The 16,383-nt window shown below is 36.2% G+C and overlaps 1 protein-coding gene across 6 annotated transcripts in view; it reads left to right on the top strand.

Annotated features, from left to right (window-relative positions):
- HIPK3 (homeodomain interacting protein kinase 3) overlaps nt 1–15,031 on the top strand; it is an 82,911-nt gene extending 67,880 nt beyond the window's left edge. For 3 of the 6 annotated variants that reach the window (XM_065943759.1, XM_065943760.1, XM_065943757.1), the window contains exons 9-17: nt 5,955–6,076; nt 6,320–6,447; nt 6,539–6,700; nt 6,859–6,921; nt 7,215–7,514; nt 8,221–8,361; nt 10,089–10,324; nt 10,607–10,734; nt 11,097–15,031. In XM_065943759.1, coding sequence (XP_065799831.1) covers nt 5,955–6,076; nt 6,320–6,447; nt 6,539–6,700; nt 6,859–6,921; nt 7,215–7,514; nt 8,221–8,361; nt 10,089–10,324; nt 10,607–10,734; nt 11,097–11,573 — 1,757 coding nt within the window. In that variant the 3' untranslated portion in view covers nt 11,574–15,031. The remainder of the gene's footprint in view (nt 1–5,954; nt 6,077–6,319; nt 6,448–6,538; nt 6,701–6,858; nt 6,922–7,214; nt 7,515–8,220; nt 8,362–10,088; nt 10,325–10,606; nt 10,735–11,096) is intronic. The other 3 variants (XM_065943758.1, XM_065943761.1, XM_065943762.1) reach the window with 3 other exon arrangements.
- Nucleotides 15,032–16,383: the final 1,352 nt, after the last annotated feature.

Genomic DNA, 16,383 nt, shown 5'->3' with positions numbered 1-16,383 from the left:
GCATTATTTTAAAATAAGTTTAGGCATCTACTCATTAGATATACTGCATGAGTTTTGTTACATTTAATGCTTGAATTAATTAATTCTTGAATTAATACTTGAATTTAAGCTGGTCAGTAGCCTTTAAACCACTGATACTCATTAATTGACTGGAGTTCCATTGTAGTCATCATTAACAGAATAGATCATATGACAGTTGTATTTCCTGTAGAGTCTAGCATGATAAAATACTTTAGTAGGAATTAATGAACTGGGAAAGCTGTGGATTGTTCTATGCTGTGTAAAACTGCTCCAGATATTCAGGTTAAATACTTAATATCTGCATGTCATCTCTAGACATTACCGTGACTGAAAGCTCAGATCTTTATGTTTTGGTCAAAGGATTTCTTTCCTAAAATATTGTAGTCTTGTTTTTTACCCATAGCTTAGTTTTTTGTATTTTAAATATTGACTTTTATCAAATTACCTTTATTTAGTTAAAAAATATCAAATCCTCAAATGAGATAATGACAGAATGCCTTTGAAGAGGCATTAATTCTCACATGAGGAGCTTCTTTGTGGTAGGAGAGTAATAGCAGTGAACTTTTTGGCTGGAATAACCAGAATGAAGTCCTCTTTCCTAGGTCCTTTACTAGCATCTTGTCCTTGCTAGGCTGTAACATCTAAATCTTAAAATCAAGAGATTTCACACGGGCCTGAAAGGACTGTTTGACGTGTTGTAATGCTGTTAATAATAAGTGAGAGCTCTTGGTGCTAAGTCAGGATGCCTGGGACCTAGTTCTTGTTTCTTCTGTTTGCTCTGCCATCCCAGACAAGTTTGTTAACTTGCTTCAACCTTAGTCAAAGAAAATAGATAGAATGGCTACTCTCTTGATCATTTCCAGCTCTAGTATTTCTGGGTTCTGAAGGTGATATTTTAAATATTTATTTAAGGATATGAGCAACTTTTTGAAGTTTTTATTTTAATCTCCTGCACAGTATCTAAAAAGCACCAAGAGTATGTTGCCTTGCTTGACTAGTAATGAGAGATGTGAAAACATGGCAGCTCTTCAGCCACTTTGGTTCTACCCAGGGTAGCTTTGGTCTGTTATCTGTGATAGTGACCCATGGCTTATCTGGTAATAAAAATACCTATAGCATATTGTCAACACTCTTAAAGATGCTGTTGTGTTTCTTTGTTGTTCTTCAACTGTTGTTATAAAAATTTTGAGCATATAGAGAAATTCAAATAATAGTAATGCCTTCTACTCTAGATTCAACAAGTATTAACATGTTATATTTATTCTCTCTATTACGCATACACACACTGTTAATAGTAAGTCATAGATGTTTTACTTCTAAATACTTGAGCACACAAAACTGATGCTTTTTTTTTTTTCAATCAGTTACTACTTATGTGGTATCTTGACAAATACATGTTCATATGGATGTGTTTAATCTGCACTAATAGGTTGTTTTCTCCTTGGTGACTCAGTGGTAAAGGATCTCCTGCAGTGCAGGAGACATGGGTTTGATCCCTAGATTGGGAAGACCCCCTGGAGGAGGAAACGGTAGATCACCCCAGTATTCTTGCCTGGGAAATCCATGGACAGGGGAGCCTGATGGGCTACAGTCAGACAGGACTTAGTGACTCAACAACAAAAAATACATTGTTAGGTTCTATTTCTTTCTTCCATGTGCCAAAATTAATTTGGGGATTGCCTTCTACCTACAGTGTGGTGTATTTCATCAAGATCGGGAGTAGCAGGAAATTCCCTGGGGGTTCATGGTTAGAATTCTGGGCTTTTGCTTCTTGGGGGCCCTGGTTTGATCCTTGGTGGGTAAATTAAGATCCTGCAAGCCATATAACAGCTGTGAGTGGTTCATACAAGGATAACAGAAGGAAAAGGAGATATTCTCAGAGTCGTTAACTGATCAGATGTCAAGAACAATAGTTTTGGAATTAATAATGAGACAAAGCAAAATATTTGTTCGCTTATTGAACTAATAGGTGTGGTTGCAGCAGCATAACAGGCAGGCTTTATAATATGTTGTCTCATTATTTCTTATCTTAGTATAGTGGCTGCTTAGAAAGGAAAGTTTTCCCTCTAATCCATTTTGCGTTTCTGTAGAAAATCCCAGTGTTGGTCTTCCTACCCCTTTATCTCATAATGTCCCAGTCTATTTTGAAGATATGAGCGCAGCTGTACAGTCATTTGAACATTCTTTGGCGTTGCCTTCCTTTGGGACTGGAATGAAAACTGACCTTTTCCAGTCCTGTGGCCACTGTTGAGTTTTCCAAATTTTCTTATGTATTGAGTGCAGCACTTTAACAGCATCATCTTTTAGGATTTTAGATAGTTCAGTTGGAATTCCATCACCTCTGCTAGCTTTGTTCATATTAATACTTCTCAAGGTCCACTTGACTTCACACTCCAAGATGCCTGGCTTTAGATGAGTGACCACACCACTGTGGTTATCACAGTCATTAAGATCTTTTTTGTATAGTTCTGTGTATTCTTGCCATCTCTTCTTAATATCTTCAGCTTCTGTTAGGTCCTTGCTATTTCTGTCCTTTATTGTGCCCATCTCTGCATGAAATGTTCCCTTGATGTCTCCAATTTTCTTGAAGAAATCTTTCTTGAAGAGTCTTTCCCATTCTATTGTTTTCCTCTATTTCTTTGTGCTCATTTCACATGCTAACAAGGTAATGCTCAAAATCCTTTAAGATAGGCTTCAGCAGTATGTGAACGAAGAACTTCCAGGTGGATAAGGTGGGTTTTAAAAAGGCAGAGGAACCAAAGATCAAATTGCCAGTATCGTTTGGATCATAGAGAAAGCAAGGGAATTCCAGAAAAACATCCATCTGTGCTTCATTGACTATGTGAAAGCCTTTGATTGTGTGGATCACAACAGACTATGGAAAATTCTTAAAGAGATGGGAATACCAGACCACTTTACTTATCTCCTGAGAAACTTGTATGCAGGTCAAGAAGCAACAGTTGGAACAGGACATGGAACGACAGACTGTTTCAAAATTGGGAACGGCTGTAGCTTATTTAACTTCTTTACGGAGTACATCATGCAAAATGCCAGGCTGGGTGAATCAAAAGCTGGAATCAAGATTACCAAGAGAAATATTGACAACCTCAGATATGCAGATGATACCATGCTATTGGCAGAAGGGGAAGAGGAACTAAAGAGTTTTTTTTTTTTTTTTTTTCCTTCTTTTTTTTTTTAATTAAAGAGTTTCTTGATGAGGCGGAAAAGGAGAGTTAAAAAGCTATCTTAAAACACAATGATTAAAAAATTAAGCCTTTTAAAAATTTAAAAAATTAAAAAATAACCTCGTAGCATCAGAAGTCTCATCACATCAGGGCAAGTAAATGGGGAAAATGTAAAAACAGTGACAGATTTTATTTTCTTGGGCTCCAAAATCACCATTTATGGGGACTGCAACCATGAAATTAAAAGACACTCCTTGAAAGGAAAGCTATGACAAACCTAGACAATGTATTAAAAAGCAGAGTTATCACTTTGTCAACAAAGGTCCATATAGTCAAAGCTGTGGTTTTTCCAGTAGTCATGTACAGATGTGAGAACTGGACCGTAAAGAAAGCTGAATGTTGAAGATTGATTGATGCTTTTGAATTGTGGTGCTGGGGAAGACTCTTGAGAAGTCGCTTGGACAGTAAGGAGATAAAACCAGTCAATCCTAAAGGAGATCAACCCTGAATATTCATCGGAAGGACTGATGCTGAAGCTGAAGTGCCAATTCTTTGGCCACCTGATGTGAAGAGCTGGAAAAGATTCTGGACACTGGGAAAGATTGAAGGCAGGAGGAGAAGGGGATGACAGTGAATGAGATGGTTGGATGGCATCACCAACATGATGGACATGAGTTTGAGCAAACTCTGGGAGATAGTGAAGGTCAGGGAAGTCTGGTGTGCTGCAGCGGACTAGGGTCGGAAAGAGTCGGATTGACTTTATGACTGAAGGACAACAACATTTTGATGAAACGTTTAAAAATGATTATTGAGTAGCAGTTATGGTACCATTATAGTTTGTATTTTAAAATTATGTTTGTTGTACTTCACTTTATTTTTTTACTTTGGAGCTATATTGTTTAAGCATGCATTTCATGTATTTTAGATACTATAGATATAATATGTAGGTATAGCTAAATAGGTACCACATCCCTAATATTGTGCTGTTTTTATGTACAGAAGACTTAGACAGGCTTTTACTTAACGTATCTGAGTATAGGTTGTATATAGTGAACAAGCATTTCACATTATTTCATGATGTGAAAAGCTAGTTAATTCATCCCTTCTGGATGAAAACTGCTATTTCAGAATAAAATACATTCCAGCAAAATTCTCCTCTCTTGTACTAGAATAGGCTTTGAGCTCTTTGTGTCATGCTTTCCAGATATCAAGCAAATCTAATCATTAAAGTTTTAGCTTATAACCATACAGAAAATTGGAATTTTAACCTCCTTTTGAATTTGATTTTAAAAAAAGACTCAACCTCTTGAGAGATTGTAAGAGAATTCTTCTCATCTTAAGGCTTTGATTATGAGGAGAATTTAAGAGCAAGCTGAATATGGGGGAATGGGATTTAAGAATTCACTCTGTGATTTCATCCATATCAAAGTGAATTCTGCTTTTTTCCTCTGATGAGATTCTCTATTGCTGCAATATATCTACATAGCCTGGGTATACTTATATTCCATTTCTTGGAGAATTTGCTGTTCAAGACATGCTTTTTGGAAAGGGTAAGAAGGTCAGTTTTAAAAAATAACTCATAGATCTTTGTTAAACTTAATTCACATTTAGCTCTTTAGGTGGAGCTCAGAGGGTAGAGCACCCTTAGCAGTAGGATAAAAGGCTGAAGAAAATAAACACAATAAAATTAACTTCCTTAGAATTATCAGTTACTGTGTATTCATGCAATAAATAATGTAAGGTTATTTTTCAGTAGGAAAAGAACACAATTTTTTTTTTTAATAGCTGATCACCCAAGATCACTTTTATCCAAAAACTAATTATCTTTAAATAATCTGCCAGCCCATATTGAAAGTAAATGCTGCAATAGACTGGAATTATGAAATAATGAATGAATTTATTTTAGTAACTGAGCTTTCTGATCTTAGGAGATATCCCTACTACCTTGTTGTTAAAGTTCTTAGTTGAGTAACACTTGTTTACTCTTTTAAAGTTTAGTACTGTGGGTCCTAATGTTTGCAAGGTGCTCTTGCAATGTATGACAGACATACTAACATTAACAGTATTAGCCTGGGTAGTAATCCTGCCTCTAATTTTCCTAGGGGGTAAGCAAAATGGCATGTGTTTCTCTTGGAGTTCCAATAGCTCTCCACTAGAAATAATAGTAAATTAAATCACAATGATCAAAGCTCAGTTGCATCATCATATTAGGCAGAAAAGTTTACTTTTTGTTTTTCCTTAGGAGATTGAAATGAGTGTGCCATCCTGAATTTTATTGACTCCTATAAACTATCATGGCCATTGAAGCTGTGGTACAGTCCCCTTTTGGTGACTCAGGTGTAAGATCCTATTACAGTTTTAAAGAAGGGAATACCAAGCACAGCTTGAAGTTTGTAAAAAGATGAACATTAACCTGCTAGAGGATAAGGATTTTGAGTCAGGTTCATCTTTTTGTGTCTTATCAATGGCAGAACTTTTAAAAAAGAAAAATAAAGTATAATAGCAAACTTTAAAAGGAATGAGAAATTTCAAAAACAATAAATGATTCAACTTTATGTATTGTAAAATAGAAAGAGTAGCTTTATAACAACTTTATAACAACCACAAGGTACATAGAGTATTATGCAGGGGATTTTTTTTATAGTCCTAACAAGAATTTTAGCAGTTCATAAATTTATAAGAGTTTTGTAAGATAACTCAGAGAAAAGTTTTTCTTTTATTTGAAAACTATTCTTTTCTATTTCATAGGTATTCCTGCAACACATGGTAAACCCACTAGTTATTCCATAAGGGTAGATAATGCCGTTCCCCTTGTAACTCAGGCCCCAGCTGTGCAGCCACTGCAGATCCGACCAGGAGTTCTTTCTCAGGTAGGTGATAAGAATTTGTTATTTTTGCATATGTGCTGTCCTTCTCATACTCAAGTGGAGGCCTTAATCCATCGGTAATACATGGGCTTGTGTTGTTGGAAATAATGAAAATGACCTAGACAGGAATTCTTTCCTTAAAGATTATTGAATTTAACTTTTGTGATTTTTAGGGGATTGTTACTTTGAGTTACTTGTAACATACTAGTTTTGCTTTTGCTTTTGCTTTTGTTGTCTTTGCTGCAGCAGACATGGTCTGGTAGGACACAGCAGATGTTGATACCTGCCTGGCAACAGGTAACACCCCTGGCTCCTGCTACTACTGCATTATCTTCTGAGGGTGTGGCTGGTTCACAGAGGCTCGGAGACTGGGGGTAAGTTAAAAACAAAAATACTTCTTTGTGAGTCGTTCGCAAAATACATATGGTAACGTAAGGATTCAATTTTTCTAAATTTTCTCCATAGGAAAATGATTTCACACAGCAATCATTATAGCTCAGTGATGCCACAACCTCTTCTAACTAATCAGATCACTTTATCGGCCCCTCAGCCAATTAGCGTGGGCATTGCACATGTTGTTTGGCCTCAGCCAGCCACTACCAAGAAAAATAAACCGTGCCAGAACAGGTTAGTATTGATATTTTAACTTTTTCTCTGCATTTTGAAAATGAATCATTAAAATAAATTTTGCATGCACACCAAAGGGTCACCCTGTTGTATTCAAAATGACCTCTTTGATAGATTTGCTACAAATACTAAGCCAAGCTCCCTTCTCAATTTCTCAGAGGTATTTTGGTAAAACTAATGGAATGGGAGCCAGGAAGAGAGGAAATAAATGCTTTCAGTTGGTAAGATTGTCTTTATTGCCCTTTTGATTTATTATCTACCTATAATGTTAGACAATTCTAGACACTCAGGATCACATTTACCAAAAAAAAGACCATTAGAGTATAAGTAAATGCATCTGCACTTGTTCCTAGAGATTTTATGTATCACAGACTCATGATCTGTGTCTTAGTGTGTCACATACATAATCTTGAACAAGTGAAGGTTCGTATTGTTACATACAACATGGTATTTTGGAAAAATGTCATGTATATATTTTGATTATAGAAATGACACATTATTCCTTTGATTGCAGGAGTAATTCATTGCAGAATACCAATATCCCACAATCAGCATTTATTTCCCCAAAGACAGTAGCTGGGAAAGATGTCGAGGAAGTAAGTTGTATAGAAACACAGGACAATCGTAACTCAGAAGGAGAGGCAAGAAATTGTTGTGACACATCCATCAGGCAGGACTCTGATTCATCAGTTTCAGATAAACAGCGACAAACCATCATCATTGCTGACTCGCCGAGTCCCGCAGTGAGCGTGATCACCATCAGCAGCGACACCGATGAGGAAGAGACGTCCTCACAGAGACATGCACTCCGAGAGTAAGTGCCGAAGGCAGATTCCTGCAGTTTTGCAACATGCTTAAATTTGGCAACTTCCCTGGTGGCTCAGACGGTAAAAGCGCCTGCCTACGATGTGGGAGACCCCGGGTTTGATCCCTTGAGTGGGGAAGATCCCTGGAGAAGGAAATGGCAACCCACTCCAGTACTCTTGCCTGGAAAATCCCATGGACAGAGGAGCCTGATAGGCTACAGTCTGTGGGGTCATGAAGAGTCAGACATGGCTGAGCAACTTCACTTCACTTCTTAAATAACGATGATGGCATCCTCTGCTATGGTGGAAAAAAAGCTTTGTGATTTATTATCGTCTGTTAATGTCCTTCGGAGTAAACTTCCTGAATAGTATTTAGCATGATTGAAAGCAAGAGTCACTTAGTCATATCCGACTCTTTGTGACCCCGTGGACTATACAGTCCATGAACTCTCGAGGCCAGAATACTGGAGTGGGTAGCCTATCCCTTCTCCAGGGGATCTTCCCGACTCAGGAGTCAAACTGAGGTCTCCTGCATTGCAGGTGGATTCTTTACCAACTGAACTATCAGGGAAGCCCATTTAGCATGATTACTGTAGCATTTTTTCCTGTATTTACAAGCTTTAGATTTTTATCCATGTAGGTCTTTCTTAACTGTTTCATATCTTGGGAGTAGGTTCTGATTTTTGACCTGTTTTCACCTTCCCTCTTCACTAGATGTAAAGGTAATCTGGACTGTGAAGCTTGCCAGAGCACTTTGAACATCGATCGGATGTGTTCATTAAGTAGTCCAGATAGTACTCTGAGCACCAGCTCCTCGGGGCAGTCCAGTCCATCCCCTTGCAAGAGACCGAACAGGTAAAGGAATTTTAATGGCAGTGTGTTATAAACATGAAGTCTACTAAAAAGCCTCTGCTTTCTTTCGTTGTTGTTTAAATTAGTACCTGCCAGTTTACCACAGTGGCTCTCTCTTGTTTATAAGTTTTGAACTAGATCACCTTTTATAAACTCAGGTTTTAAGTAGGAATTTTCTATTATTACAGAACAGATCTAAATGAAAAATTGAGGTTCTAATAAATGGTTTTTAAAAAATCATTTGTTTTTGAAAGGGTAAAAAAGTCACATCCTCAGCTTCAGCTCCACAGACTACTATTGTAACTTAAATTTAGAATAAGAACATGTACTTTAGCAATACAAAAAGGAATGTTTTGCATTATAAAGTAATGGCCCACTGTCGGAGTATTTGCTGTGACTTTTTTCTCTCTTAGTGATTGATTTGCCTGGTTTTATCTGTATTTCCTTTCGGCCAGGAATATGCATTGCCACTGAAGTAGTGAATGACTCCTAACCTGCGTGATGTACTATCTCATTAAGAGATGAGCTGTAAAAATTTCAGTGAAATACGTTTGATTTCTGCTTGACATTCTTTTTATAGTGGAAAATTTTTTCAGTCATAATTTTATTCTTTTTTTCCCCTTAGTCTGGAAATATGGTTTTTAATACCTTTAGCCAAAGCTCTGTGGAAATCTAAAATAGTATTAACATATCTTCTTATAAATTGTTTATAATGTGATTTGCAAGTTGATACTATGCATTTGTTGTTGTTTAGTTGCTAAGTCGTGTCCAACTCTTTTTGTGACCCCCATGGACTATATAGCCCACTAGGCTTCTCTGTCCATGGCGTTTCCCAGGCAAGAATACTGGAGTGGGTTTCCGTTTTCTTCTCCAGGGACTATTCCTGAGCCAGGGATCGAACCTGCATCTCCTGCTTTAGCAGGCCGATTCTTTACCACCGAGCCACCTGGGAAGCCCCATGATATATGTGTGTGTGTGTGCGTGTGCACACACGTCTCTCTCTCTCTCTCTCTCACACACACACACACACACACACGTAAGATATAAAAATATATATACGTAAAATATACATATAAAAAGATACACTTCAAATTTTAAGTATGAAATGAGTGGTTAAAACAGAATAAATGCAATAAAAATCCCAAGGTGGCCGGGGGGCCCCAAGGATTAGGACGAGAAGAGAAACTTGGGCTCTGGGTGGTTAGATTTTCAGAGAGCTAGGAAAGGCCTTTCGAATAACTGGTTAGTTAAAAGGACCCAAATTATTAGTGATAATTCTAATATTACAATATTATTAATAATTCTAATTTATTAGAATTTGATCTCAAATATCCAGGTTGCCTGTTTTGTTTGTACTTTTCATTTCAGTTGTCTGGAACAGTACTTCTTTTGTAGTATCTTAATGAACTCTTCTGTAGTTTATAATACGGGATTTTATGAACTGCTACTGAGGATCAAGTGAAAAGAGGAGGGAAAATTAAATGCCAAGAGGGTGTTCCTAAACAGACAATTAGCGTTAGCAGTCCAAATAGAGAATTAATGTGAGAGTCTAGGGAATCTATGAAAAATATGTTTGGGGTAAGGAAGAAGTTATAATTAGGTATGAAATAATTTAATAAGATCTTATCAATTTGGTGGAGTTTGGAAATTATTTAGATTTAAGGAAATTATTTAGATTTAAAACTTTAGATTTAAGGTTGAAAAACATTGGTACAAATATTTTCTTTTAGTATGTCAGATGAAGAACAAGAAAGTGGTTGTGATACTGTGGATGGCTCTCCAACATCAGACTCTTCAGGACATGACAGTCCATTTGCAGAGAGCAGTTTTGTGGAGGACACTCATCAAAATGCAGAATTGGTAACTTCTACTGACACAGAAACCAAACCAGCTGTTTGTACTGTTGTGGTGCCACCAGTGGGACTAGAAAATGGATTAAATGCCGATGAGCATATGGCAAACACAGGTAAACTGAGTCCCCTCTATTTCCCTGATTGTCCTTTTAAAGGTCTTAATTTGGAAACATCAGAACCAAAAGTCATCTCTGAATTTCTGAGTTGTCCCTGCCAAATCTGTTGTACAAAAGAAATACTTTCTAATTATCCAGTGCTTGGAAACTAGGAGCTCTTTACTTTTTATTTAATTTTAAGGTTCTCAGATCACTGTTGTGCAAAATATCTAAAGACCTTTCATAATTTTTATATGAGAAGGAAAAAGTACCTACTTTCTATTATTTTGTTGTTGCCAGATTCTATATGCCAGCCCTTAATAAAAGGACGATCTGCCCCTGGAAGATTAAACCAGCCTTCCACAGTTGGTAATCGTCAGCAAAAATTGACATCAGCATTCCAACAGCAGCATTTGAATTTTAGTCAGGTATGTTTGTGAATTTATGAGTCTTTGGGATTCAAATTCAGCAGTTTTTTAATTGGGAGAAAATGAGTCTCAAACTGTGTAAAATCTTAATAAACACTTCCATTTTCATTATTCCAAGTGACTGAAAAGTAATTGGCTTAATAATAGGATAATTATCAGGTTATCCATGGAATTTGAATTCTTTCGAAAGATTAGGTTCTTAGGTTTTCTTTAGAGAACCTGAGAGAATTCTTCTCTATCCTTAATGTAAGCTAAGATCTGAGAGATCCCCTATAGGTTTTTAGTCATAGTATCTTTTAATTTCCCTTTTTCTCTTCTTTGTGACTTATAAAACATGTACTTCGTCTTTTGTTTTTGAATAGGTTCAGCACTTTGGGTCTGGGCATCAGGAGTGGAATGGAAACTTCGGACACCGAAGGCAGCAAGCTTATATCCCTACTAGCGTTACCAGTAATCCTTTCACTCTCTCTCATGGAAGTCCTAATCACACAGCTGTGCACGCCCATCTGGCTGCAAGCACGCACCTCGGAGGACAGCCTACTCTACTTCCGTACCCGTCATCAGCTGCCCTGAGTAGTGCTGCCCCAGTGGCCCACCTCTTAGCCTCTCCATGTACCTCAAGGCCTATGTTACAGCATCCGACTTACAGTATCTCCCATCCCAGTGGCATAGTTCACCAAGTCCCAGTGGGCATAAACCCCCGTCTGTTACCATCCCCAACCATTCATCAGACTCAGTACAAACCAATCTTCCCACCACATTCTTACATTGCAGCGTCACCTGCGTATACTGGATTTCCATTGAGTCCAACCAAACTCAGCCAGTATCCATATATGTGAAAACTCACAAGAGTATATTGAGGAAGCTCAATGATATAAACATTTGATTAAAAATAAAACATGGTATTTAATAAATATTAGCCATGGCACAAGAAAATTATTTTTGAATCATGTAGACTTGGGTGCAATTTAAACAACTTTGAGCTTTAAAAAAAACTCACTTTTAATGTGTTTTGCACATTTGGTATAACTTGTCTTTGGTCATGTTATCTTCTTATGTTGTAACTCTAGACAGGTGACTTATGGGAGCAGAAGTCCAGTTTTTGCTCCTGCTATTTTTTATAAAATTGCCTTCTAACTAGTGCAAGACACGTCCATATTTGGGAAGCCATTCTGTGTACAGACTTAGAGCAACAGATGCACATATGTCAGAATCACAGCATACAAGTGAATTGTATTATCTGTGTCTTAGTGTGTAAATGTTGGGTCACTTACCTAAGAAATTGAGCTATTGTTCTTTACATTGCATGTGTCTTTGCATGGGCAAAATGTTGCCTAGACTTTGCTCTTAAATGTTGTTCTAATAATCTCAGCTGCATTGTAAACCGTTCCCACACATAGTGCCTTAAATATTTGAGGTTGTTAATGTTATTACTATATATAAATGTTGAGGACTGCAGCACTTAAAAATTCAGACTTACTCTTTAGTTTCCTTTGATAGAGTAATGTTCATTTTTGGTTTTGTGTGGTATGATTTCAGGTTGTAGCTATTTTTCCTTACTAAGAGGGCAGCATGTTTGCAATAGCTGAATTCTGCTGTCTGACTTTCAGAATGATCTAGCTTCAAGAAAAGCAAGCAGGTAGTAGTGCTTAAGAAAAATTGATTCAGTATCTAATGAATAGTTGATATCTGTCACAACACAGCATTTTATATACTGTTAAGTGAAACTGCAATACAATCTAAGTTTATTTTGGGAGTGTTTGCTGTATAATTGGATTTAATAAAATGTTTAGAGATGCAGTAGGCATGACTTTGAGTAGATAATGAAAGAAAATGCAAAATGCTCATTGATTCATGATGTGGTTTCATCCTAGCTTGGGCAAACCATGCAGTATTTAATAAATAGTAGCAGAATATTTACTATTGAAGCTTGAAAAGATGTGAGTTCTTTGTGTGCAATTTTTCATTTATGCATGTGAGAGGGTTTTTTTTTTTTTTTAAGTATTTTTACATTGTAGTACTTGTTTTGCTTGTTGGTGGTGTTTGCTTATTTAATACATTCCGTCAGGGACAGAAATTACATGCTTTTTTTTCCTAGGAAGTACGTCTTGGGTTTTTCCCTCTTTATTCTTTACTTTTTTTTTTGGTGGTGGTGGTGGTTATGTTTAAATGAAGTTGCTTTTACAGCACCAAAGACTTAATCATCCATTTCCTATATAAAAGGTAGCTACTTTTTGCATAGACCTCAAGTATATTGTAGTGTAGAGGTGGAATTTAAAGGAAGGTATTAAACAGGCTGTGTTTTAGCTTATGGGCAAGTAATAAATTGTATCATTTATCTTGAATGTATCATAGATAAGCTGCTATATAACGATTGCCACTTCAGATAGCTGTGAAATTAGGTGATTAACTAGTTGTTATTTAGCCTTCTAATTTCTGTATAAGTCTAATTACATGAAATAGAAGTTGGGGTTTTGATTTTTTACTTTGCTTTTCTGTTTGGAGTGTCATTGTAACTACTGTATTGTAAATGATGGAAAATAATTGCGTATGTTATTTTGGGGTGTGTTATTTGCATCAGTATTTTATCTCTATTAATGTTTGTGCTCATCACTGCATATAAAAAAACTTGGATGTATCAATGTAACTTAATTTTTTATTTTCATACTGGCATTGTAGACACTTGAGAAAGCTGTATCTTGCAGGCTTGACTTAACTTTTTTTCCTTAAAAATCTGGAATATAATCTTATACCATTTACTGGAAGAAACAGTACAAAGCATTTGAGTGTAAAACTCTCCAAATGTTTTGGATTTATAGCATTTCTTTGATAAATGAACTGCATACCACTAGTACAGATCTAGTACAGCGTTGACAATAAGCTAATAATGGATAAACTTTTCTTTACTCCATTAATACAAGCAGTGTTTTATTTAATAATCATCGATGAAATAAATGTGCCTGATATTAATTTTAAAAATTACAGTATTAGATCATAAAATAAAAACCAGCAGTACATTTTTAGTCACACTGAAAATGAAGGACTTAATTTTCCCCACAAGTTTCAGTGTTTTTAGTAATCAATTCTATGCATTTTATATAAATAGAAATATATATATATTACACATAAAAAGGAATAGCCTAAGATTAATTTAAAAGATTATTTACAGATAGCAAATTTATGGAGTCACTATTTAAGTAAACTTGCTGCCCTCCACAGCCTTCTAATTTTATTTATCTGGTCCAGCAGTTTACTGGTATCTGCTCGCTTGTTGGAGAAGAATCAGTGCTGGCAGCGCATGTTTAAGAAACACCAAGGGCAAAAGATTGATGTTTGTACCAGGTACAAAACTGGCACAGTTTTTTTTGTTCAGGGCTGTGTTTACTACCCTGAAATGTCATATTTTCTGTATTTTAGTTCCAGGACTGTGATGTCTTGTTAAATTGACAGTAAATGATAAACTTCAGTGTTTTCGTAATATAACAGTCCTTTTTGATAAAGGCGTACCCGAGTTAAATACACTGCTCTTAGCTGATTCTAATCATGGACTTTTTAAAAAGAAAAAAAAAATTTCCAAGATCCTGCTAAAGTCTAAATTTAGCATATTGACAAAAGAATATGGATTTGTACCCTCTTTAAAACCTTTTTTTTTTTTTTTTTACCAGTTTTCTTTTGTGTTAATGCTCTCTTAAATAAAACACTGCATGAATTCCAAGTTGCATATTTGCATACTATTTTAATTTACAAATTGTTTTTTAATCAAATATCCTGGTATTTTGTTTCTTTTTCCTTCAGGGTGTTTAAGTATGTTACTGTAGTAGCAAAACTTTTTCATTTAAAAAATCTCTACTACTAATTCTAAAGTTGGTTTGTGTTAAGTAAAAGTTAAATCATACACTGCAAGGTGTAGGAAGATTTGTTTTAAAGAACCCAATGATATAGGTTTGATTACTAAGTTTGAGCTATTAACTGTTTAACAATTTTAGACTTGTGGCTTTCTTTCTTTGGTTTGTTTGTTTTTGCTTTTACTTCTATGCTACACTAGTTTGCCATGTAGCAATTGCACTGTGCAATATTACAATAAGGACTGGGAAAATTTTTATGGATGTAATGTCTATTACGGTTTGCGATAGTATTTCTCTCTCTAGTTCTCAGTGATTTAAATGTGACCAAGCCTTCTGTACTTTGTCACAAAAAGCGGGTTTTCCAGGTGACTATTTTGGTGAGTGTCAAAATAAGAATTTATGGTGTATTACTGTCGATTCACTTTGAATTAAAATATATATATTGCAGCAAACAGCTTGTTGACTTTTTTTCCCACCCCAGTACTACTTCCAGAGTAGGGAAGGAAGAGGTTAGGAAGATTGAGTTACCCAACTTACATCATCTCACTTAATTTTCAAGACCACCTGTGAGACAGATACACAATTACCTTTATCATGTTAATGAAGAAATAGGCTCCAAATATCTAGGTAAGTTGCCCAAAGCCCAAGCGCTAATGATTGGTAAATCTGAGATGTGAACAGGCTGCCTAACCCCTAACCATAACCAAACTACCAAACTACTGTCCGGCAGTTCATTTAAATTCTGAGGTAGTGTACCAGAGTACTGTAACCACAGGACACTGTGTTAGTCACTCAGTCGTGTCCGACTCTTTGCAACCCCACGGACTATAGCTCACCAGGCTCCTCCATTCATAGAATTCTCCAGGCAAGAATACGAGCAGGTAGCCATTCCCTTCTCCAGGGAATCTTCCTGACTCAGGAATCGAACTCGGGTCTCCTGCATTGTAGGCAGATTTTTTTTTTTTTTTTTTTTTTTTACCGTCTGAGCCACCAGGGAAGCCCAAATCACAAGATAACCGGGGCCCATTTTCTTTGTATATTTTTTGAGGTAAATATTTCTGTTCAGTGTGCATGAGTGAAGAATATGGAACTCAACATGTGTTTTTAAGATATAAAACATGAGACTTCAAAGGGATGTGGTTGTAGTAAACCAGTTTAGGTTGCCTTCAAACACCATCTTATACTTAAAAGTTTAGGTTTAGAGAAACATCGGTAGGAAAGTTTCTTGAGGAGCGCCCTACCAGCACACACCGGTGAGAATACATACTGTCAATCTCAGTGAACTTTACTTAGCATATATAAGATATACACACTTCGTTATATATTTGGTGTCTGGCTTCCTTTCATTTAATGTTTTATTTCTAAGATTCATCCATGTTTATGTAGTTATGAATCATTTATCCCCATTACTATGTAGTATTCATCTGTGTGCGTATATAATCATTTATCTGTTCTGTTGATAGACATTTGTGTTGTTTTTACTTTTTGACTATTAGGACTCGTGCTGCTACAAACATTTTTCTTCACATCTTTGGTGAACATGTATGCATTTCCTTTGAGCATACATGTAGGTGTGGAATTCCTGGGTCTCAGGGTGTACAGATGTTTTCCATAATTAGATACTGCCAACAGTATTTCAAAGTGATTAATTTACACCCAACAGCAGTATATGAGCAGTAGTTACTTTACATCCTCACACACTGTATATAGTTTTTCTTTCAATTTAGTCATTCTTATGGCCATGAATTGTTAAAAATTACGTGAACATTCCGATCCTACATGTAGGTAAAATCCAGATCTTGCA

This window comes from Muntiacus reevesi, chromosome 9 (assembly GCF_963930625.1).
Source record: "Muntiacus reevesi chromosome 9, mMunRee1.1, whole genome shotgun sequence".
Classification (NCBI taxonomy): Eukaryota; Metazoa; Chordata; class Mammalia; order Artiodactyla; family Cervidae; genus Muntiacus; species Muntiacus reevesi.
Note: the sequence above shows the minus strand (reverse complement) of the source record. Positions and strands in the feature narration are given on the sequence as shown.